At 36.7% G+C, this 18,383-nt stretch overlaps 1 protein-coding gene across 2 annotated transcripts in view; it reads left to right on the top strand.

Annotated features, from left to right (window-relative positions):
• EXOC6 (exocyst complex component 6) overlaps positions 1 to 18,383 on the top strand; it is a 218,817-nt gene that overhangs the window by 161,994 nt on the left and 38,440 nt on the right. For both annotated transcript variants that reach the window (XM_011988477.1, XM_011988476.1), the window contains one exon: positions 9,509 to 9,582. In XM_011988477.1, coding sequence (XP_011843867.1) covers positions 9,509 to 9,582 — 74 coding nt within the window. The remainder of the gene's footprint in view (positions 1 to 9,508; positions 9,583 to 18,383) is intronic.

Here is an 18,383-nt window from a genome sequence, read left to right as displayed (position 1 = left end):
TATGAACTTATATAGAACTTTTCTTTTTTTAAGTGCTTTCAGATCAGTCTTAAGATGGTCTGAGTACATGTCAGGAAGTTGAGACCTTGCTTCCAGTCCTGGCTCTGCCTCTAACTTGAGCAAGGTGACTTGGACAAACCCTTCATCCATCAAGAGGCCTAAATTTTTCCCGTAACACATGGAATTTGGAATTGATAATTTTTTCAAGATAACATCCTCATTCTAAGATTCAAAGGCAGTTAAATGTTAAGACATTGAAGAGTGTGGGGCTTTGAAGTCATATATTAATTATTTCTTCATATCTATTATGTGCATGGCATTGGGGGAATACAGTGGTAAGCAAAACAGAACAGAAAAGGTCTTTACCCTCTTGGAGTTTAAGTCCAGTGGGGAAACAGTCATTAAATAACTTCGTTAGTGAATGTGACTATAAATTGTTAAACTTTGTAAAAGGACACGGTATGAGAATACTAGGTAGGATTTATGTGTGAATGTAGAGGTTAACTTTTGGTTAATTTGACCATAACCATAATACTAGTATAACTGCATGTTTGGAGACTGTCAGGAAGATACCCAGGAATACATACTTGGAAATTGCAAAAATAGCTCACTCTGAAAGCTACGTTGAACCTTTGATTTTAGTATAAATTTTGTGTAAGTTCAAGATAAATGTCTTCTTATTTGGAGGAGCATTTGCCAAGGTATGAGAATGATATTCTGAATCAGTGTATGTACTTTGTTTTATATTTATTAAATACTTATTATATATTCAGTGCCAATATAGGTACCTTATAGATATAACCATATAGAAGAAAAGACCAATATGTTTTCTAGACAAGTTTTTACAAAGGTATCGCAGAAATTCTTCATATTACTAACAAAATGCAGACTGTTTCCAAAGCATCAGGCAATCAGAAAGATTCTGTTTTATATTTTAAGAATCCAGAGTAGGTCTAGAATATACTTTTTAATTCATTCTACCCAAATATCTAAGTTAGGTTATCAGATCCTAAGGGTTTAACATCTGAAATCTGTAGGTATTAGAAAAGGCATTAGAATAGCTCCAGTTTAAAGAGTGCTGGCACCTATTTCATGGTGAGTTATTGAGGAGTAGGTAAGTTTCTTAATGTGAAACCCTTGGTCTTTCTTCATTTTTGGATAAAAACTTAACCTGCTGGGAACGATGGCTCATGCCTGTCATCCCAACACTTTGGAAGGTCAAGACTGGAGAATTGCTTGAGCCCAGGGGTTCGAGACCAGCCTGGACAAAATAGGGAGATTTCATCTCTGCAAAAAAAATTAAAAATTAGTCAGATGTGATGGTGCACACATGTAGTCCCAGCCACTCAGGAGGCTGAAGTGGGAGAATTGCTTGAGCCTGGAAGGTCAAGGCTGCAGTGAGCCATGATCATGCCATTGTACTCCAGCCTGAGTGACAGAGTGAGACTCTGTCTGAAAAACAAAACAAAACAAAACAAGAAAGCTTAACTAAAAAAAAAAAAAAAAAAAAAAGAATGCTGTTTATAGAGTTTTAGTGGCTATGACCTCTAATTGTAGCCTTGAAAAAGGCCTGTGCCCCATAATAAAAGTATTAAGGCCAAATCATTTGGATGGTAAGAGAAGAATATTTCAGTGCCTTTTTAAAAAGTAAGCTGGATGCTGTTACACTGTTTGGATACCTGAATTTGTTCCTGGTTTGGATACCTGAATTTGATACCTAAGCTATCTGATGAAGGATACTCTGCCCAGTTTTAATTCCAAGAAATGGAGAAAACTAGATATTACTTTATATAAAAATGAGGTGATGAAGGTAGAGTAACAATTGGTCCTTGAGGTTTTCATCCCACTGTTGCTAACCGCTTATAACAGAAAATACATCTAAAAGCCAAGAATCCTAACTCTCCTGATTCCCAGGCATAAGTTATTCACTACCAGAAAAACCACTAGATGGTGCTCTTAGTCATTCCTTCTAATGACACAGCTGGTCCACACGGGGTGCTTTGCCTAATAACAAAGTTTGTTAAACAAAACTTGAGTTCTTACTAGCTACTTTAATCTTAAGATGTAGATAGAAATGGAATTACAAGAAGTATCTTCAAATAGAATGAATATTGGCCTTCATATTCAGCCATCTATTTAGTTACAGAATTATTCCATTTTATATGCACCTGTGTGGTCATTTGCAAGCAAGGTCTTAAAACTGTAGCCTAACCTCCTTACCCTTTCTTTCAATCTTTTGTGAAGCTTCTGGTGTATTCACTCTTATGATCCATGGGCGCTTTTTCTCCCCCACCCCCTTTACCCCCTGACAATTCTACCTACCTTGTATGGATGTTTTCTATATCTACATTGTAAACAGTCTACATTCTCTGCCTGATGATAAAGATAACTGTCTGCCTAGAACAAGATTTTTCAAGGACTTCTGAGTTTAATTCCCTCTGAGTTTAATTTCAGAGTAGGTTTTATATTTTCTAGTCAGGATAAATATTTATGGCCTGACCTCTTGGCAATTTTCCTTCCCTCCTCGTACCAAACCCTTTACATTTTTCTTAGATCCTGAGAGGAAGGGCCTGTTTTCCTACTTAAAAAATTTTTTTTGTTATATATACAAATAATTCATATTTTGCCTACAGATATTCTTTGTTCTCTTAAAACTTCATAGATTGCTAGCTGGGCGGAATGGCTCACACCTGTAATCCCAGCACTTTGGGAGGCCAAGGTGGGTGGGTCACTTGAGGTCAGGAGTTCGAGACCAGCCTGGCCAACATGACGAAACCCCGTCTCTATTAAAAATACAAAAAAATTAGCCGGTTGTGGTGGCACATACCTGTAATCCCAGCTACTCAGGAGGCTGAGGCAGGAGAATTGCTTGAACCCAGGAGATGGAGGTTGCAGTGAGCCGAGATCATACCCCACTGCACTCCAGGCTGGGCAACAGAGCAAGACTCCATCTCAAAAAAAAAAACAAAAAACCCCAAAAAAACAGGAAAAACAACTTCATAGATTGCCAATTTGGAAGATACTTTTGTTATAATCACAGCTTACCCTGCATACATTATTTTTTGTTTCCACTTTCATCTAAATTGATTCAAACTAGTCTTCTTCCAAGTTAGGCTGATATAGCAGTTTTATTCTATTGTTATAATATACCTTCCCAATAAGATCAGACACCTCCTTCTCTAATCTAAGAATATCTGAAAACTTGGAATCAGGCCGGGTGCGGTGGCTAATGCATGTAATTCAGCACTTTGAGAGGCCAAGGTGGGCAGATCACCTGAGGTAAGGAGTTTGACGCTAACCTGGGCAACATGGCAAAACTCCTTCTCTACTAAAAATACAAAATTAGCAGGGCCTGGTGGCGTATGCCTGTAATCAAAGCTACTCAGGAGGCTGAGGCAGGAGAATCTCGCTTGAACCTGGGAGGTGGGGGTTGCAGTGAGTCGAAATTGTGCCATTGCACTCCAGCCTGGTCAACAGAGTGAGACTCCGTCTCAAAAAATAATAATAATAATAAAGAAAACTTGAAATCATTTATTATCATTACAGAAAATAAGAGGAAATGAATATCCTGAAGTTATTTTGTTTATTAAAACGGAAATAGCCAAATTGGAGGCATTAAGAGAAAAAAACAAAGATTTGGAATCTCTTAAAAAAGAAAACGTTATAGAGTCTGGAAATGATTTTTACGTATCTTATTGGGTAACCAGGATCAATGTTTTTTAAAAATACCCTTAAAGGCATGGCTAAATGACAAAAACAAAGACACCATAATAGGAGGGAAGTGGGCGTTATTGTTTTTAAAATTTTAATGATAGTCCAAGGGAGGAGAATTAGGAATCCCCAAAATATGACAAAATATATACAAAATGAGAATCTGGATGAGCCAAAAAGTAATTTGATGATAGTACTTCAAGAGATTTCAAAAATTAGTCATCAATTCTTTAAAAATTTAAAAGATTAAAATTGACCCCATGAATTATTGGGACCATAGACAATATTAGCAGAAATGATTTATATTGCTATTTATTCATTCAACACACATTTATTGACTATTTCCTAGGTGACAGGCATCATGTATGTAACTCCTTCCCAGGAACTTCTTGTTTAGTGGAAGAGCTTATGATTTAGTTTTTGTTGAAGAAACTATTAGGAGTATTCTCACCCACCCTTAATTACTTTTATATAAATACACTGAGTGTATACAGTTATGTTCTTGATTTGCACTGTTAAATAAACACATATGGCTAGGAAATTTAAATTAAGCTGGATGCAGTGCCTCATACCTGTAATCTCAGCACTTTGAGAGGCCAAGACAAGAGGATTGCTTGAGGCCAGGAGTTTGAGACTGGCCTAGGCAACATAGTCCCCCTGTCTCTACAAAAAATTAAAAAACCAGACATGATGGCACCTGTAGTCCCAGCTACTCAGGAGGCTGACGCGGGAGGATTGCTTGAGCACAGGAGGTTGAGGGAGGCTGCAGTGAGCTGTGATGGCACCATGACCCTCCAGTCTGGGCAACAGAGTGAGACCCTGTCTCAAAAAAAATTAAATAAAACCAAAAATTAAGTTTAGCATGGACATTACATTTCATTATTGCAGAATGTTCTCTTGAACAGCATCATTCTAAATCTAATCAACAAGCTAGATAATATATCAATATCCAATACTGGATGGCATTCCCTTAGCATTTATTTATTTATGGTTCTGTTTTTCTTCATTGATTTAAGAAACTTTCATTGAATACTCATTATGAGTCAGGCATTGAGCTAGGTGATAAGAGTGTAGAAGTGAAAGTACTGTCCCTGCTCTCAGGGAGTTCATGGTTTAGTGGGAAGACCCAGACAGATAAACAGTTACAAGGCAGCCAAGTGAGTGCTGAAGTTAAGCTGTGCACAGAAAGTTGCGGTGAGAACACGCAGAAAGAACATAACCCAACCTGCAGGGATAATGGAAGTCTTCCCAAGGAAGACAATGATTGAAGGATAAATAAGAGTTTGCCCAGATGGAAAATAAGAAGAGGAAGGATGCTCTAGGCAGAGGGATCAAAGCATCATGGAAAGAGAGTGGTATATGCACGGAAGTACAGGTAGTTTGGTGTGGTGTAGAAACTGAGGTGCCCCTAGGGAAATGATGAGATGAGGCTGGCAGATAGACAAAGGCTAGATTGCAAAGGACCTTAGCCTTATTTTATTTTAAGATGATGAGAAACTACTGAAGGATGTTAAACTGTGAAGTGGCACAAGTTACATCTACGTAAATCTTACTGGGATAAGTGGATGGAGAGGTTGCACCAGAAGCAGGGAGGTCAGATAGGGTGTGTTTTAGTAATCCAAGCAAGAAATGATATTAGTTTGTACTAAGGTAGAAACAAATTCAGTCTCGAGATATTTTGAGAAGTAGAAACAAAAGGATTGACTGCATTTGATTTTTAAAGAAATAAAGGGAAAAATACGAAGCTGTGAATCAATAGCATATCGTTACGAATGTCCTCTGTGCCAGATGATTATCAGGTCACTAAATTGCCTTCTACGCCTAAAAATTTTTGAGAAAAAGCCCTGAGTGTTATAATCTAGTGAATTTCACTTCCCTATTGGTTAGATTCTTATGAGAGATGTGATAAAAGATGAGAGACTGAATACTTAATCAGATTCTGGATTAATGGAGTAAATGCCAGAAAATCTGAATTAGTTATGTAATCCTGGGCAAGTCACTTTCCTTTTAATTTTTCTGCCCTATAAAATGAAGGACTCAGCTGGGCGCAGTGGCTCACGCCTGTAATCACAGCACTTTGGAAGGCCGAGGCGAATCACTTGAGGTCAGAAGTTGGAGACCAGCCTGGCCAACATGGTGAAACCCTGTCTCTACTAAAAATACAAAAATTAGCCAGGCGCAGTGGTGTACATCTGTGATCCCAGCTACTTGGGAGGCTGAGGCACAAGAAACGCTTGAACCTGGGAGAAGGAGGTTGTAGCGAGCCAAGATCGCGCCACTGCACTCCAGCCTGGGTGACAGAGCAAGACTCCATCTCAAAAAATTAAAAAGTCTCGGCAACTTTTAAACTGAGTCCTTAGGGGACTGTTGGACGTGTTTCAAAGAGGTTGTCTCTTTCAGTTGCAAGATTTTATGATCCATCATCTGCATGCCCTATTTACTAACATAAGTTATTGTGATGCTCAGAGCAGATGGTGTGTGAGAAAGTGCTTAGTAAACTATAAAGTGCTATATAAATTTATAGTACCTTTAATTTTGACATTGAGCTCTTTGGTTTACTGCCAAGCCATTGGGTCTTAAACTGTAGTATCTTAAACCTAGGGAAAAGAAAAATTATTTTAAGATTATTTTTAATGTAGAAAAATTCTGAGCATTAAATAGATAATAACTATATGTCTAAATGAAATTGAGCTTATTTTTGTGCCTGATAAAATGAGTCTCTGTGCATCATAGAAAGTCTTTATTTATGAGTGTGTGTGTATCTATCCATGGTGGTGGTAGAAGCTATGGTAACATTTACAGCCTTGGTTGAGAACCACTAGGGATTTATGGTAAACGGTTACAGACAGTAGCCTGAGACTGTGGCAAAAAAAAAAAAAAAAAAAAAGGCCAATAAAATGCTGGATGGTCTTGAGTTTGTTTTTTTTTTTTTTTTAAAGACAAGATCTCACTTTGTCACCCAACCTGGAGTGCAGTGGTACGATCATGGCTCACTGCAGCCTCAACCTCCTGGGCTCAAGTGATCCTCCTGCCCCAGCCTCCCCAGTAGGTGGAACTACTACAGGTGCATATCACCATGCCTGGCTAATTTTAATTTTTTTTTGTAGAGATGGGGTCTTGCCATGTTTCCCAGGCTGGTCTTAAACTCCTGCTTCGAGCCGTCCTCCAACCTTGGCCTCCCAAAATGCTAGGATTTATAGGCATGAGCCACCATGCCCAGCCAAAAAAAGTATTTTTTTGAAGTTAGAAAACACCTTTACTTTTAACACCTTTTATGATTATAATATAAACGGCTAACATAAAATAATAATATATTTTACAATGTAATATAAAAGGTATTATAATTTTGCTTATCGTTTTTCAGTTAAGATGTAATGATACTAGAGAAAGGCAGCTCGGCTACCTAGGGCGTAGTATCAGGTAATTGCAATACCACTATATGAAAGTATACCACTTTTCATTGTATAAAAAGACAGTGATATGAATAAATTGTACTAAATACTGAAAAATGTGGCTAGATTTGGTCACTAAATTTTGGTTTTCTAGAAAAAAGGGGTCTGAGAATGGTGAATTTAGTTACTTATCTAATGACCATAACCTAGCAGAGAACCAAGAACAAAGGGAGAAAAGTGGTGCATCTCTGAGTAACCAAAAGGTTACTCATTCTCTAAAGGTATATACACTCCAAGGTATGTATATAACACCTATTAACCTTACTAGTAGGAGAGGCCCTTGCTTAGCTTGTGTTTGCTCTTACTTTAGACATAATTCTAGTAATTGATTAGCTGGCTTACCCGCTCAAGAAGAGTAAAGATAAAATTAATAAGAGAGATGAGGGAGAGAGTAGGGAGTAAGAATTCATGTTAAAACTACCAGGGAGGAGAAGGCAGAAAAATTAGAAAAGCTAGACATGAGAACTCAAATAGCACAGCTTTTTAATAGAACAAAAAAAAAGCTCTAACTTCCATAACAACCCCTGGGAATTTTACTTTATAGAACAAAATGTATTCTTAATGATGAGCCACAGGATTAATGATACATTTTAGAATTTTGTAAAAAATGCTTAAGATTAAAAAAAAATTCTGATGCTTAAAGCAAAAATTATACGACAGCAACAGAAACTTATTTTGAACTCAGCATTCCCCAGAGATGCCAGATAAATTAAGCTGTGCAAATTTTCATATATTTATTGTTTTTAATTGTTGATTTTGAGCCTTTCTAAACTATATTTCACACAGAATACACAAAATTTAAGAATTGCTTTTGTTATCCCAAGAACTATATAGGCTGAAATTTAAATAGCTTCCAAAATTCTAGCTCAGATAAATTCACAAATGGAACGTCTATAATGTTCTCTTAAAAAATTAGACTCTCCAGCACTTTGGGAGGCCAAGAGGAAGGTATTGCTTTATTTAGGCCAGGAGTTCAAGCCCAGCCTGTGCCACATGGCAATAACCTATCTCTACAAAAAAAAAAAAAAAAAAAAAAAATTGCATTAGCCGAGTGTGGAGATGCATGCCTGTAGTCCCAGCTACTTGGGAGGCTGATTGCTTGAGCCCAGGAGTTCGAGGTTGCAGTGAGTTGTAATCATGCCACTGCAGCCTGGGTGACAGATCGAGACCCTGTCTCTTAAAAAAAAAAAAAAAAAAAAAAAGAAAATCAGAATATTAATGGAGTGGGAAAATGATTACAGGCATTCTTACCAGAGAAGCTTGCATGTAAAATGACAGGGTCTTTTTTATGAGCCAAGTCTTTTAAGTTTTTAAAATAAATAATATTGGAATTGTCTTTAATTTAATTAAATAAGCTATGTTAGTAGTATTAAAAATTTTGAGGCACAAAAAATTATTGAAGGAATCTGTGGAAATTTTAAAAATTCTTGTTGAGATATTTTTTAGTTGAGGCATGAATCCTTTATAAAAAAAATTACTGGCCAGGCACGGTGGCTCACACCTGTAATCCTAGCACTTTGGGAGGCCGAGGCAGGTAGATTGCCTGAGCTCAGGAGTTCGAGACCAGCCTGGGCAACATGGTGAAACCCCATCTCTACTGAAATACAAAAAAAATTAGCCGGCCGTGGCGGCATGCACCTGTAGTCCCAGCTACTCGGGAGGCTGAGATAGGAGAATCACTTGAACCTGGGAGTCAAGAGGTTGCAATGAGCCGAGATGGTGCCACTGCACTCCAGCCTGGGCGACAGAACGAGACTCCATCTCAAAAAAATAAATAAATAAAAATTTGTAAAAGGCATGAACAGGCATTCCTGCACCATCCTGATTTTTCTACTTAGAACATTTTACCTATTGTCTGCATGTAAAGTTGGCTTCTTACCTTGGTGTCTGCCTTTTATTGCTATTAGCTAGAGGTGGGATTTTTTAATAGCTCCTATTCTGTAGCAAAGCAAATGTTTCAAAATATGTTGACAGCCATGGAATTGATATAATTTTTAAATGCTTCTACAATCATTCACCTAAGGCTAAAAAGAGTCAGAAAGCTTTACTTGATTGAAGTACGTTAATATTAAATTTTAGTAAGAAAACCCTCCTAAATGTATTGTGATTAGGATTAAAATGATTACATGGCAGATTTGAAATTTAAAATTATTAAAACACTTGAGGTAGTGGATGTGGAGAACTTTCTCAGTAGTGGAAATTGAAGGTTATAAATAATATTCATTTGAAATGATTATGTGTAAATATTATAATGCATTTATAATGAGTAGAAATTAATTTATCAGTTAAACTCTTGTATATTTTGCAATCTCATTTTTATTCTCGTTTTTTCTTTCTTTTAATAGTGTTTGCCAGCTCTGAACCTGTGCCAGGATTCCAGGGGGATACCCTGCAGCTAGCATTCATTGACCTCAGACAAGTAAGATGTAATAATGTACTTCCCATTTGTTGCCCTCTAACTCTTGCCCTCCCCTCACTTTTTTTTTCTTAATGCTACAGGAATGCCTGTTTGCCTTGAAACAACCTATCTTAAGAAAAATGCTTCCTTGATAACTATGTATTTGACACTTCTCTTTGAACCTGTAATGCATTCAGTACCTCAACTTCATAGAGCATTCTCATCAGTGAATATTTAATTTATTTAATAGTTATTACCTGCTAAGCACATTACTAAATCATAACTTTGTAGCTTGGTTTAATGACACTTGATGTTCAGATTATTTCTTAATAATCTTGTCATATATGAAAATTGGTGGTATTAACATTAATTTCAGGACCCAAGTTAAATGTAAATTCTTACAACCTAGAAAGTAACCTCTTGCATACAATTTTTTCAGTGGTAAAGAATGCTATTTTTATAAATTTTCTGTTGGTCCCAGAAAGAAGGATAAAATACGTTTTAAAAATGTAATGAGATATTTACACAATTCTTTTCTGGCCACAATACTCTAAGTGTAGTAACAAATATGATCATTTAAAAAATCTATTCATTTTGCTACTCTGACATCTCTATTGTCGTTTTATTTATTTCTTCCCTTTTTCCACCTCTTTATTTTTTTTATTCTTTTCCTCCTCTTTTCTCTTCCCCCTTTTGTTTTTTTTAATTCCTATTATTAAGTAACTTAAGAAAGCTGGGGAGTCAAGTCACAAGGGAGTTGTAGTAGGAAAGGAGGATCCAAGTTAGAGGGCTCAGGAGTGCTAGAATAGACAGTAGGAGTGACTGTGGCCTTTGCAAGAAGAACCATATGGAGATTGAATTAAAACAAAGCCACTGTGGTATCAGTCTATTAATAGTTCCCATTCCCTTTAGGGGATAGAGATGAGGCTTCTTTATTGGTACGAACAAACTCTACCACAGTGATGTTCGGAGCAGGACCACTTTGAGCAGTTAAGAAACTCTGACTTCAGTAAATGTTTGAGAATATAGATAATTCCAACCCAGTGTTTCCTAAATACTTACTATTATATATTCATTATTTGCAGAGGAAAGATGTGTTTGAAATAAATATAAAACTGTATAAGAAATAGTTTTATCCTGATGGAGCTTAAACATACTTTAGAGAAGCAAAACATATACTGGTTAGGAATCCTTATAAGACAATGAGTTGCCGGCTGGGCGCTCTCATTGTCTCAGTGACTCACACCTGTTATCCCAGCACTTTGGGAGGCCAAGGCAGGTGGATCACAAGGTCAGGAGATCAAGATCATCTTGGCTAACACTTTGAAACCCCGTCTCTACTAAAAATACAAAAAATTAGCCAAGCATGGTGGCACGCACCTGTAGTCCCAGCTACTGGGGAGGCTGAGGCAGGAGAATCGCTTGAACACGGCAGGTGGAGTTTGCAGTGAGCCGAGATCGTGCCACTGCACTCCAGCCTGGGCAACAGTGCGAGATTCCGTCTCAAAAAAGAAAGATGAGTCATGTGGAAATAATTGGTATATCTTCAAGTCAGGTTTAGAAGGAGACTTAAAAAGCCATTCTTATCTCCAAATTATGTCTGTAAAGTATGGTACATATAAAATACATTCATATTTACTTCTGTTTGCAATCAGTGCTCAGATATTATGTCAAACACTGTTATAGGTGACCTAGATCTATAGATGATTAACCTTGCTGAGTTGGGAAAGATAGTAGAAGAAGAAGATGGTCTTTGTTAGGTCATTTAACTATTTAAAAAGCTGCCTTCTCTTTATCAAAGAATAAAAAAAATTTTGTGTTTTGAAATCTTTATCACTGGCTAAGTAAATGACTATTATTTTAAGTCACCTGTGATCCTGTATTTGTTTGTTTGTTTATTTATGAGACAGAGTCTCACTCTGTTGCCCAGGCTGGAGTGCAGTGGCATGGTCTCACCTCACTGCAACTGTGCCTCCAGGGTTCAAGCAATTCTCCTGCTTTAGCCTCCCGAGTAGCTGGGACTACAGACACATACCACCACGCCTGGCTGATTTTTTTTTTATTTTTTTTATTTTTAGCAGAGACGGGGTTTTCCCATGTTGGCCAGGCCAGTCTTGAACTCCCAGCCTCAAGTGATCCGCCTGCCTTGGCCTCCTAGAGTGCTGGGATTACAGGTATAGCCACAGTGCCGACCACCTGTGATCCTATTTTAATCAAGTTTTTAAACCTTTGGTATTTAACATACTTCCCCAAATTTCAGATTCCAAAATTGTCTTTTTGAACAAACTTTTGGATATTCCGGAAAGGGCCCCTGGAAGCTCAAGAGAGACACACTAGTCTTTATCAATATAAGAAAATCATATGAGAAACATTGTCAAATAAGAAATGGTATTTAACTTGCTTTGAATTTTATTTATACAAATATCTTATTCATGTGTTCCAAAATGATTCCTGAAATTCTGATGTCTTGATATATGTTATCAGGCATAATTATTATGTTAAGTTATTATGTGTCACAAAAAATAACAAAATTCCCTTGTCAATTGGTGTCTTTTACCATGGCTATTCTTTTTTTTTTTTTTTTTTAGACGGAGTCTCGCTCTTGTCACCAAAGCTGGAGTGCAGTGACAGGATCTCAGCTCACTGCAAACTCCACCTTCTGGGTTCAAGCAATTCTCCTGCCTCAGCCTCCCAAGTAGCTGGGACTACAGGCGTATGCCACCACCCCCAGCTAATTTTTTTTGTATTTTTAGTAGAGGCGGGGTTTCGTCAGGTTGGCCAGGCTGGTCTCAAACTCCTGACCTCAGGTGATTCACCTGCCTCGGCCTCTCAAAGTGCTGGGATTACAGGCGTGAGCCACCGTGCTTGGCCTAATCATGGCTATTCTGAGTCCTTTGTCATCTACAGAATATTAATTGTTTTTCTTTGGTTCTCCTCAAAAAGCAGTTTACAATTGGCTAAAGTCCAAAATTTGCTTCTTGGCATACAGAGTTATACAATGGACTCTGGAGACTCAAAATGGGGAGGGTGGAAGAAGGGGTGAGGGATAAAAAACTACATATTGGGGGCCAGGCGCGGTGGCTCACGCCTGTAATCCCAGCACTTTGGGAGGCTGAGGCAGGTGGATCATGAGGTCAGGAGATCGAAACCATCCTGGCCAATGTTGTGAAACCCCATCTTTTCTAAAATACAAAAAATTAACCAGGCATGGTGGCGGATGCCTGTAATCCCAACTACTTGGGAGGCTGAGGCAGGAGAATCACTTGAACCCAGGAGGCGGAGGTTGAAGTGAGCCAAGATGGTGCCATTGCACTCCAGACTGGTGACAGAGCAAGACTCTGTCTGAAACAAACAAACACACACTACATATTGGGTACAATGTGTACTACTTGGATGATGAATACACTTAAAATCTCAGACTTCACCACTATACGATTCATCCATGGAACCAAAAACCACTTATGCCTCAAAAGCTATTGAAATAAAATAAAATAAAAATTTTAAAAATGAAATACATTCTTTCTGCAGACCATCATATAACCATCTTTGACATAAATCACATTCCCCTATATGTAAAGATTAAATAAGACCTCATAACCAACAGCAATGTACAGACCATGTTTACATCTTAATTTGAACAAACTAGTTATAAAAAAAAGGGAGGGGGCAGGTTTGAGATAATCAGGGAAATATGGATATTAGATATTTAGTATTAAATTATTTGTAAAAGGTATAATAATGAAATGGTGAATATGTTTTTTAGATGCCTTACTAGAGGCATAATAAAATATTATAGGTAAAATGAAAAAGTACATATATATAAGTTATACATGTTTTCAAAAAACATTACAATATACAAAAAAATAGAAAAAGTTACTCATAGTCTTACTGCCCAAACACATCATTATTGGCATTCTGTTTTATTTCCTGCTGGTCTTTTTCTATTCATTTTTTTTCCCCACCCATGCTCCTATCCTCACCAAAATATGACTGCTGGCATACTGTCCTCACATTTCCTTCTTTGCATTTCAGATAGTGCTTGCCTCTTAAATCTTAAAAAGGAACTTTTTTTTTTTTTTTAACCAGATATTTCAGAGCCGTAAAACCCAAATATAATGTTTGTAACTTGTTTTGATCCCAATTCAGACAAATCAGTGGGAGAAAGCAGGGAAATGTATTCTGTGGTTTGTTTTAAAATACTTTAGCAAAGAAAAATTATTGATAGTAGCTGAATCTGGGAGGTGAGGATGATGGGTTTATTGTGCTGTTTACTTTCATGTATGTTTGAAATTTTTCACAATAAAAATAAAAATATTAAAGTAAAAAAATAAAAGACCCTGACAAATGCTCTTAAATACCGGTGTCTGGTAACTTTGGAAATCATACCATTGGACTAGGTAAAAAATTCCAGGACTCTAATTAAACAGCTCATACATTCATAAAGATTGCTAAAACAACATCAAGCAAAATAAGAATTACATGGAACTGAACTGATGATGGACTAAAATAATTTTTTTATTATTTTATTTTTAAATGTTTATTTATTTATTTATTTATTTACTGATTTATTTATTTTGAGACCAGGTTGTGTGACTGGCTAATTTTTGTATTTTTGGTAAAGATGGGGTTTCACCATGTTGCCCAGGCTAGTCTTGAACTCATGGGCTCAAGCGATCCACCTGCCTCGGCCTCCCAAAGTGCTGGGATTACAGGCATGAGCCATCACACTTGGCCCAAAATGATTTTTTGATGACTTTTTATTTAAAACATTGCTGATTCTTTCTATGTTTTGTTTTTCAGAGCCAAGAAATTTTTTTCTTCTAAGCTATTCGTAACTTATAGCAATTAGTTAAAATACACTTATGAACAAAATCAAAACATTTACCTTTCTCTTACATGATTTCTCCAGAATTTAGGAACTATCCATAAATATTCTAGTTTTATGACAATCTAATTATTTACATAAGTTCAATAAGAATCCTTTCTTTTGTAACAGGACACATTGAAAACACTGGTTATTTTACCAAGGATTTGACTAAACTGTCATGTTTTCATATACGACCAGACTGCTTTGAGGGATTGAGGTTGACTTTATAAAGCCAATAAAGTTTAAAAAAAAAAAAAAAAAAAAGGCTGGCCCTGTACCCTGTCCACACAGTTCCCTTATAAGGTTCCTGACCTTGGGATAAGTTAAAAAATGTCACTTTCTGGCAGGCCTAAGAACCTGAAGATATTTCGAGGACCTTGAAAAGAGAAAATTTCACCCAGTTCATACTGATATTAGAGGCACAGTCTGATGACAAATACTCAGCTTGATTTCCTACCCTTAAGGCTTTTAAAAGTCTAATCCAAAATTTCTTATTAAAAGTTTCAACGAAGTCCATTTTTAAAAAGTCCATATGGTGAATCACTATTCTTGCTGCACTATACAAATAATCAGGCCAAATATGGTAAGACTAAAATTTATTTCACAAATAAATTAGTCCTAGTATAATTTGATTTTTTAAAAAGGGGGACTAGAAAAAATATATATTTAAAAAAACTGTAATATACCTGTTACTAGATTCTAGCCTTGTCCATTATTTTTGAGTTTTTATTATTTGCCTGCAATTTGGACCAAATCCTAAATTCTTTTTTAGCTACAAGTCTCCAAACTAATGTCTTCACATTTTTCTCACTTAAAATCACTAAAAATTAAAACTACTTTTCTTAAAGCCCTAAAACTGGAGCTTAATATAAACTTCAACAAAAATCACCAGAGCAACTTACATATTAACAGCCTTTGTGCCTACAGATATACGGACTGTGCAAAAAGTTTGCTTGAATACCTGATTCAAACCATAATAATGATAATCTGTCAGATTGCCACTGCAACCTGAAGATGCTTCAGAGACTCTGATAATTAGCTTATAGACTACTCCAGACATTGAACATTATTTTCTTCTGTTTCCGTAGAGATGCCTCTTATTAAAAATATGTTTGCAGGCCTAGCTTTGAGGGCCCATCTGCAATGCTGTCTTCTAAAATAAGACACAGCTGTTGGCTGGGCGCGGTGGCTCACGCCTGTAATCCCAGCACTTTGGGGGGCCGAGGTGGGTGGATCACGAGGTCAAGAGATTGAGACCATCCTGGTGAAACCCCATCTCTACTAAAAAAAATACAAAAATTAGCCAGGCATGGTGGCGCGCACCTGTAGTCCCAGCTACTTGGGAGCAGGCTGAGGCAGGAGAATTGCTTGAATCCGGTAGACAAGAGGTTGCAGTGAGCCGAGATCGTACCACTGCACTCCAGCCTGCCAATAGAGCGAGACTCCATCTCAAAAAAAAAAAAAAAAAGACACAGCTGTTTAATTGAACTGGCCTATTCCCAAAAATAAGAGACTGATTTGATGAGATCTTTTGCCATTGAGCTACTAACTTGATTTGTCTTTTCACAGCCACTAACTCAGCTTTTGATATGTGAAACTTCTAGGGAAGTTTTAGACAGGGAAATGTTGGGGCTCAGAAACCAGTACTCTAAAATACGGTGCTTTGACATGCTGAACTGAAGAAGCAGCATCGAGGTCTCTCTGACCTCCTTCCTACCCCCTACCCCCACTGCCGCACCATCTCCCAATACTTTGTCTCTCCCAAAGTACAGAATAAAGTTCTCTAAAATTCCCTCATCTGCTTGAAGTTTGGACCTGTCAAGGAAGAAAACGGTTACCTCTGGTTCCTTCCCTTGTTGTATTAGCTAAACTCATGCAAGAGAAAGACCGAAGTCTGTCAACACACCTGGACAGACTTTTGTCACATATCAAACCATTATCTGTAGGCTTAACAGACTTTTTCCCAGATCATTGTATGTTCCTCATTCCCATTAAGTTCCCCTAGAAATCATTCACTACCCTCCTAAAATCATACACACTTCCCCCATCTCCCTTTCCCCTAAGAAAAAAGATACAGGGTCAGGCATGGTGGCTCACACCTCTAATCCCAGCACTTGGGAGGCAGAGGTAGGAGGATCACTTGAAGCCAGGTGTCAAGACCAGCCTGGGCAACATAGCAAGACCCTACCTCTAAAACAAAACAAAACAGTAACATGTAACCATTTATACCCCCATTGCAAAGTGGAAAAATCACTCTGCAATTCTCCCTCCTGCGTGCTAATAAATGTATATGCTATTTCTCCTATTAATTTGCCTTTTGTTAATTGATGTTTCAGTTAAATTTCCAAGGGTGAGGGAGTTTTCCCTTTATCCCTACAACTCTTAACTTCCATTCCAGTTTACCAGAAGAGATTCTTTCTGTTGACAGTAAATCCATTTCCTTTAGAAGGTGTTCCCTCTGTTGCAGTGTTATTTCCCTGAACAAGGTGATCTAATATTGAAAACAGGATTCTTTAGCAAGTTGAAAGCAGGATTGATTGTATATTCATTTCCCAGTTAGTTTAAGGTCACTTAGTGGGGTAAGTTTCCTACTGGTGTAAGTTGCAAGGACATAAACATATTCTCCAATCCAAGGGACAGCTTTAAGAGGAGATGATTTGAGAATAATTCTCATTATATATGAATAATCTGTTTATAGAAAATTTGAAATTTATCATGTGATATTTTCTCAGTTGTGTATGAATTTTTATGGTGGTAACTCATTTGTGTGATGTTAACTAGTTTATAATCTCATTGTAGGATTGTGAGTAGGACCACATAGTTTATGAAACTGTTCGTGTAAGGATTCTGTTCCTTGATTTTTCCAGATATATAGGTGGTTGGTTGAATGGAGATTAAAACACTGATCCCAGGTACTTTCTTCTTTCAAAGATAATCATCATTTGACAGCATAGAAGGCCTCTTTACAAGTATGTAGCTCACTAGGGAATCGTTACTAAGACATACTTATAAATATTAATAAACATCTCAAGTCATTTTTGTTGAATTTACTTTTCAAGTATGTGCACTTAGAGGGCATTAAGTCCTGGTTGACTTTTCCTCATCAATGTAATCTAAGAGACTTCTCAGTTAATTTTAAAAATCTATTATGAAACATGTAGAATTGTGAAATCTGTGATGACGTGTGTAGAATTGTTAGAATACAAGATTTATGTAGAAATAACTAAATATAAAACAATTTTTGAGAATAGTAGTAAAGATGCAATGGAAGAGATCAGTGGATAGAAAATTTTTGATGAGTTATTTTATTACATTTTAATTTTTTCTAGTTTTAAAAAGGACTTAAAATAATTTTTTCTGATTATTATTATCAAAATTTAATCATACTGTATTCTTGGACTTTTGTATTCCAAAATAAGAATATGCAACTAATTCCTTAGCTGCTAGATCACTGTGGCATGGCTTGAATTTTATTATTTTAGCAGCCTGGACTTCATACATTGAAAAAGATAGATGTTTTTCACCTATATTTGTTTTTTTGTTTTTTTTTTTTTTGCTTATATTTGTTTTTAAAATTAGTTTACAAATACTTAAGTGGTGAAATGCCAAGTATGGGGAATTTGGCAAAAAATAAAAATAAAACGGTCTTGAAAATTTAAGTCTCACATGAGGTGATATAAGCTTTTTTTTAAATCAGATGTTAGTGATTATTTAAATAAGGATGCTTTAAAGTTTCGATAGGGCATTTATGTTCCTTATTTCATAAAGATGTTTCATAGCATATTGCTTTAACACTTTTGTGTGAAGTAGTATACCACCAAACGTAAAGGGGTTGCTAACACCTTTATTTACATTTCAGTTGGGGTTCTGCACTTTTCCTTCTTTTTTTTTTTTAGTCTGTGATCCATTTCTGTCTTAATAGGGTGGTTGACAGTTCTTTTCAAGTATACTTAGA

The sequence above is a fragment of the Mandrillus leucophaeus genome, unplaced genomic scaffold (assembly GCF_000951045.1).
Source record: "Mandrillus leucophaeus isolate KB7577 unplaced genomic scaffold, Mleu.le_1.0 Scaffold331, whole genome shotgun sequence".
In the NCBI taxonomy this organism is placed as follows: domain Eukaryota; kingdom Metazoa; phylum Chordata; class Mammalia; order Primates; family Cercopithecidae; genus Mandrillus; species Mandrillus leucophaeus.
Note: the sequence above shows the minus strand (reverse complement) of the source record. Positions and strands in the feature narration are given on the sequence as shown.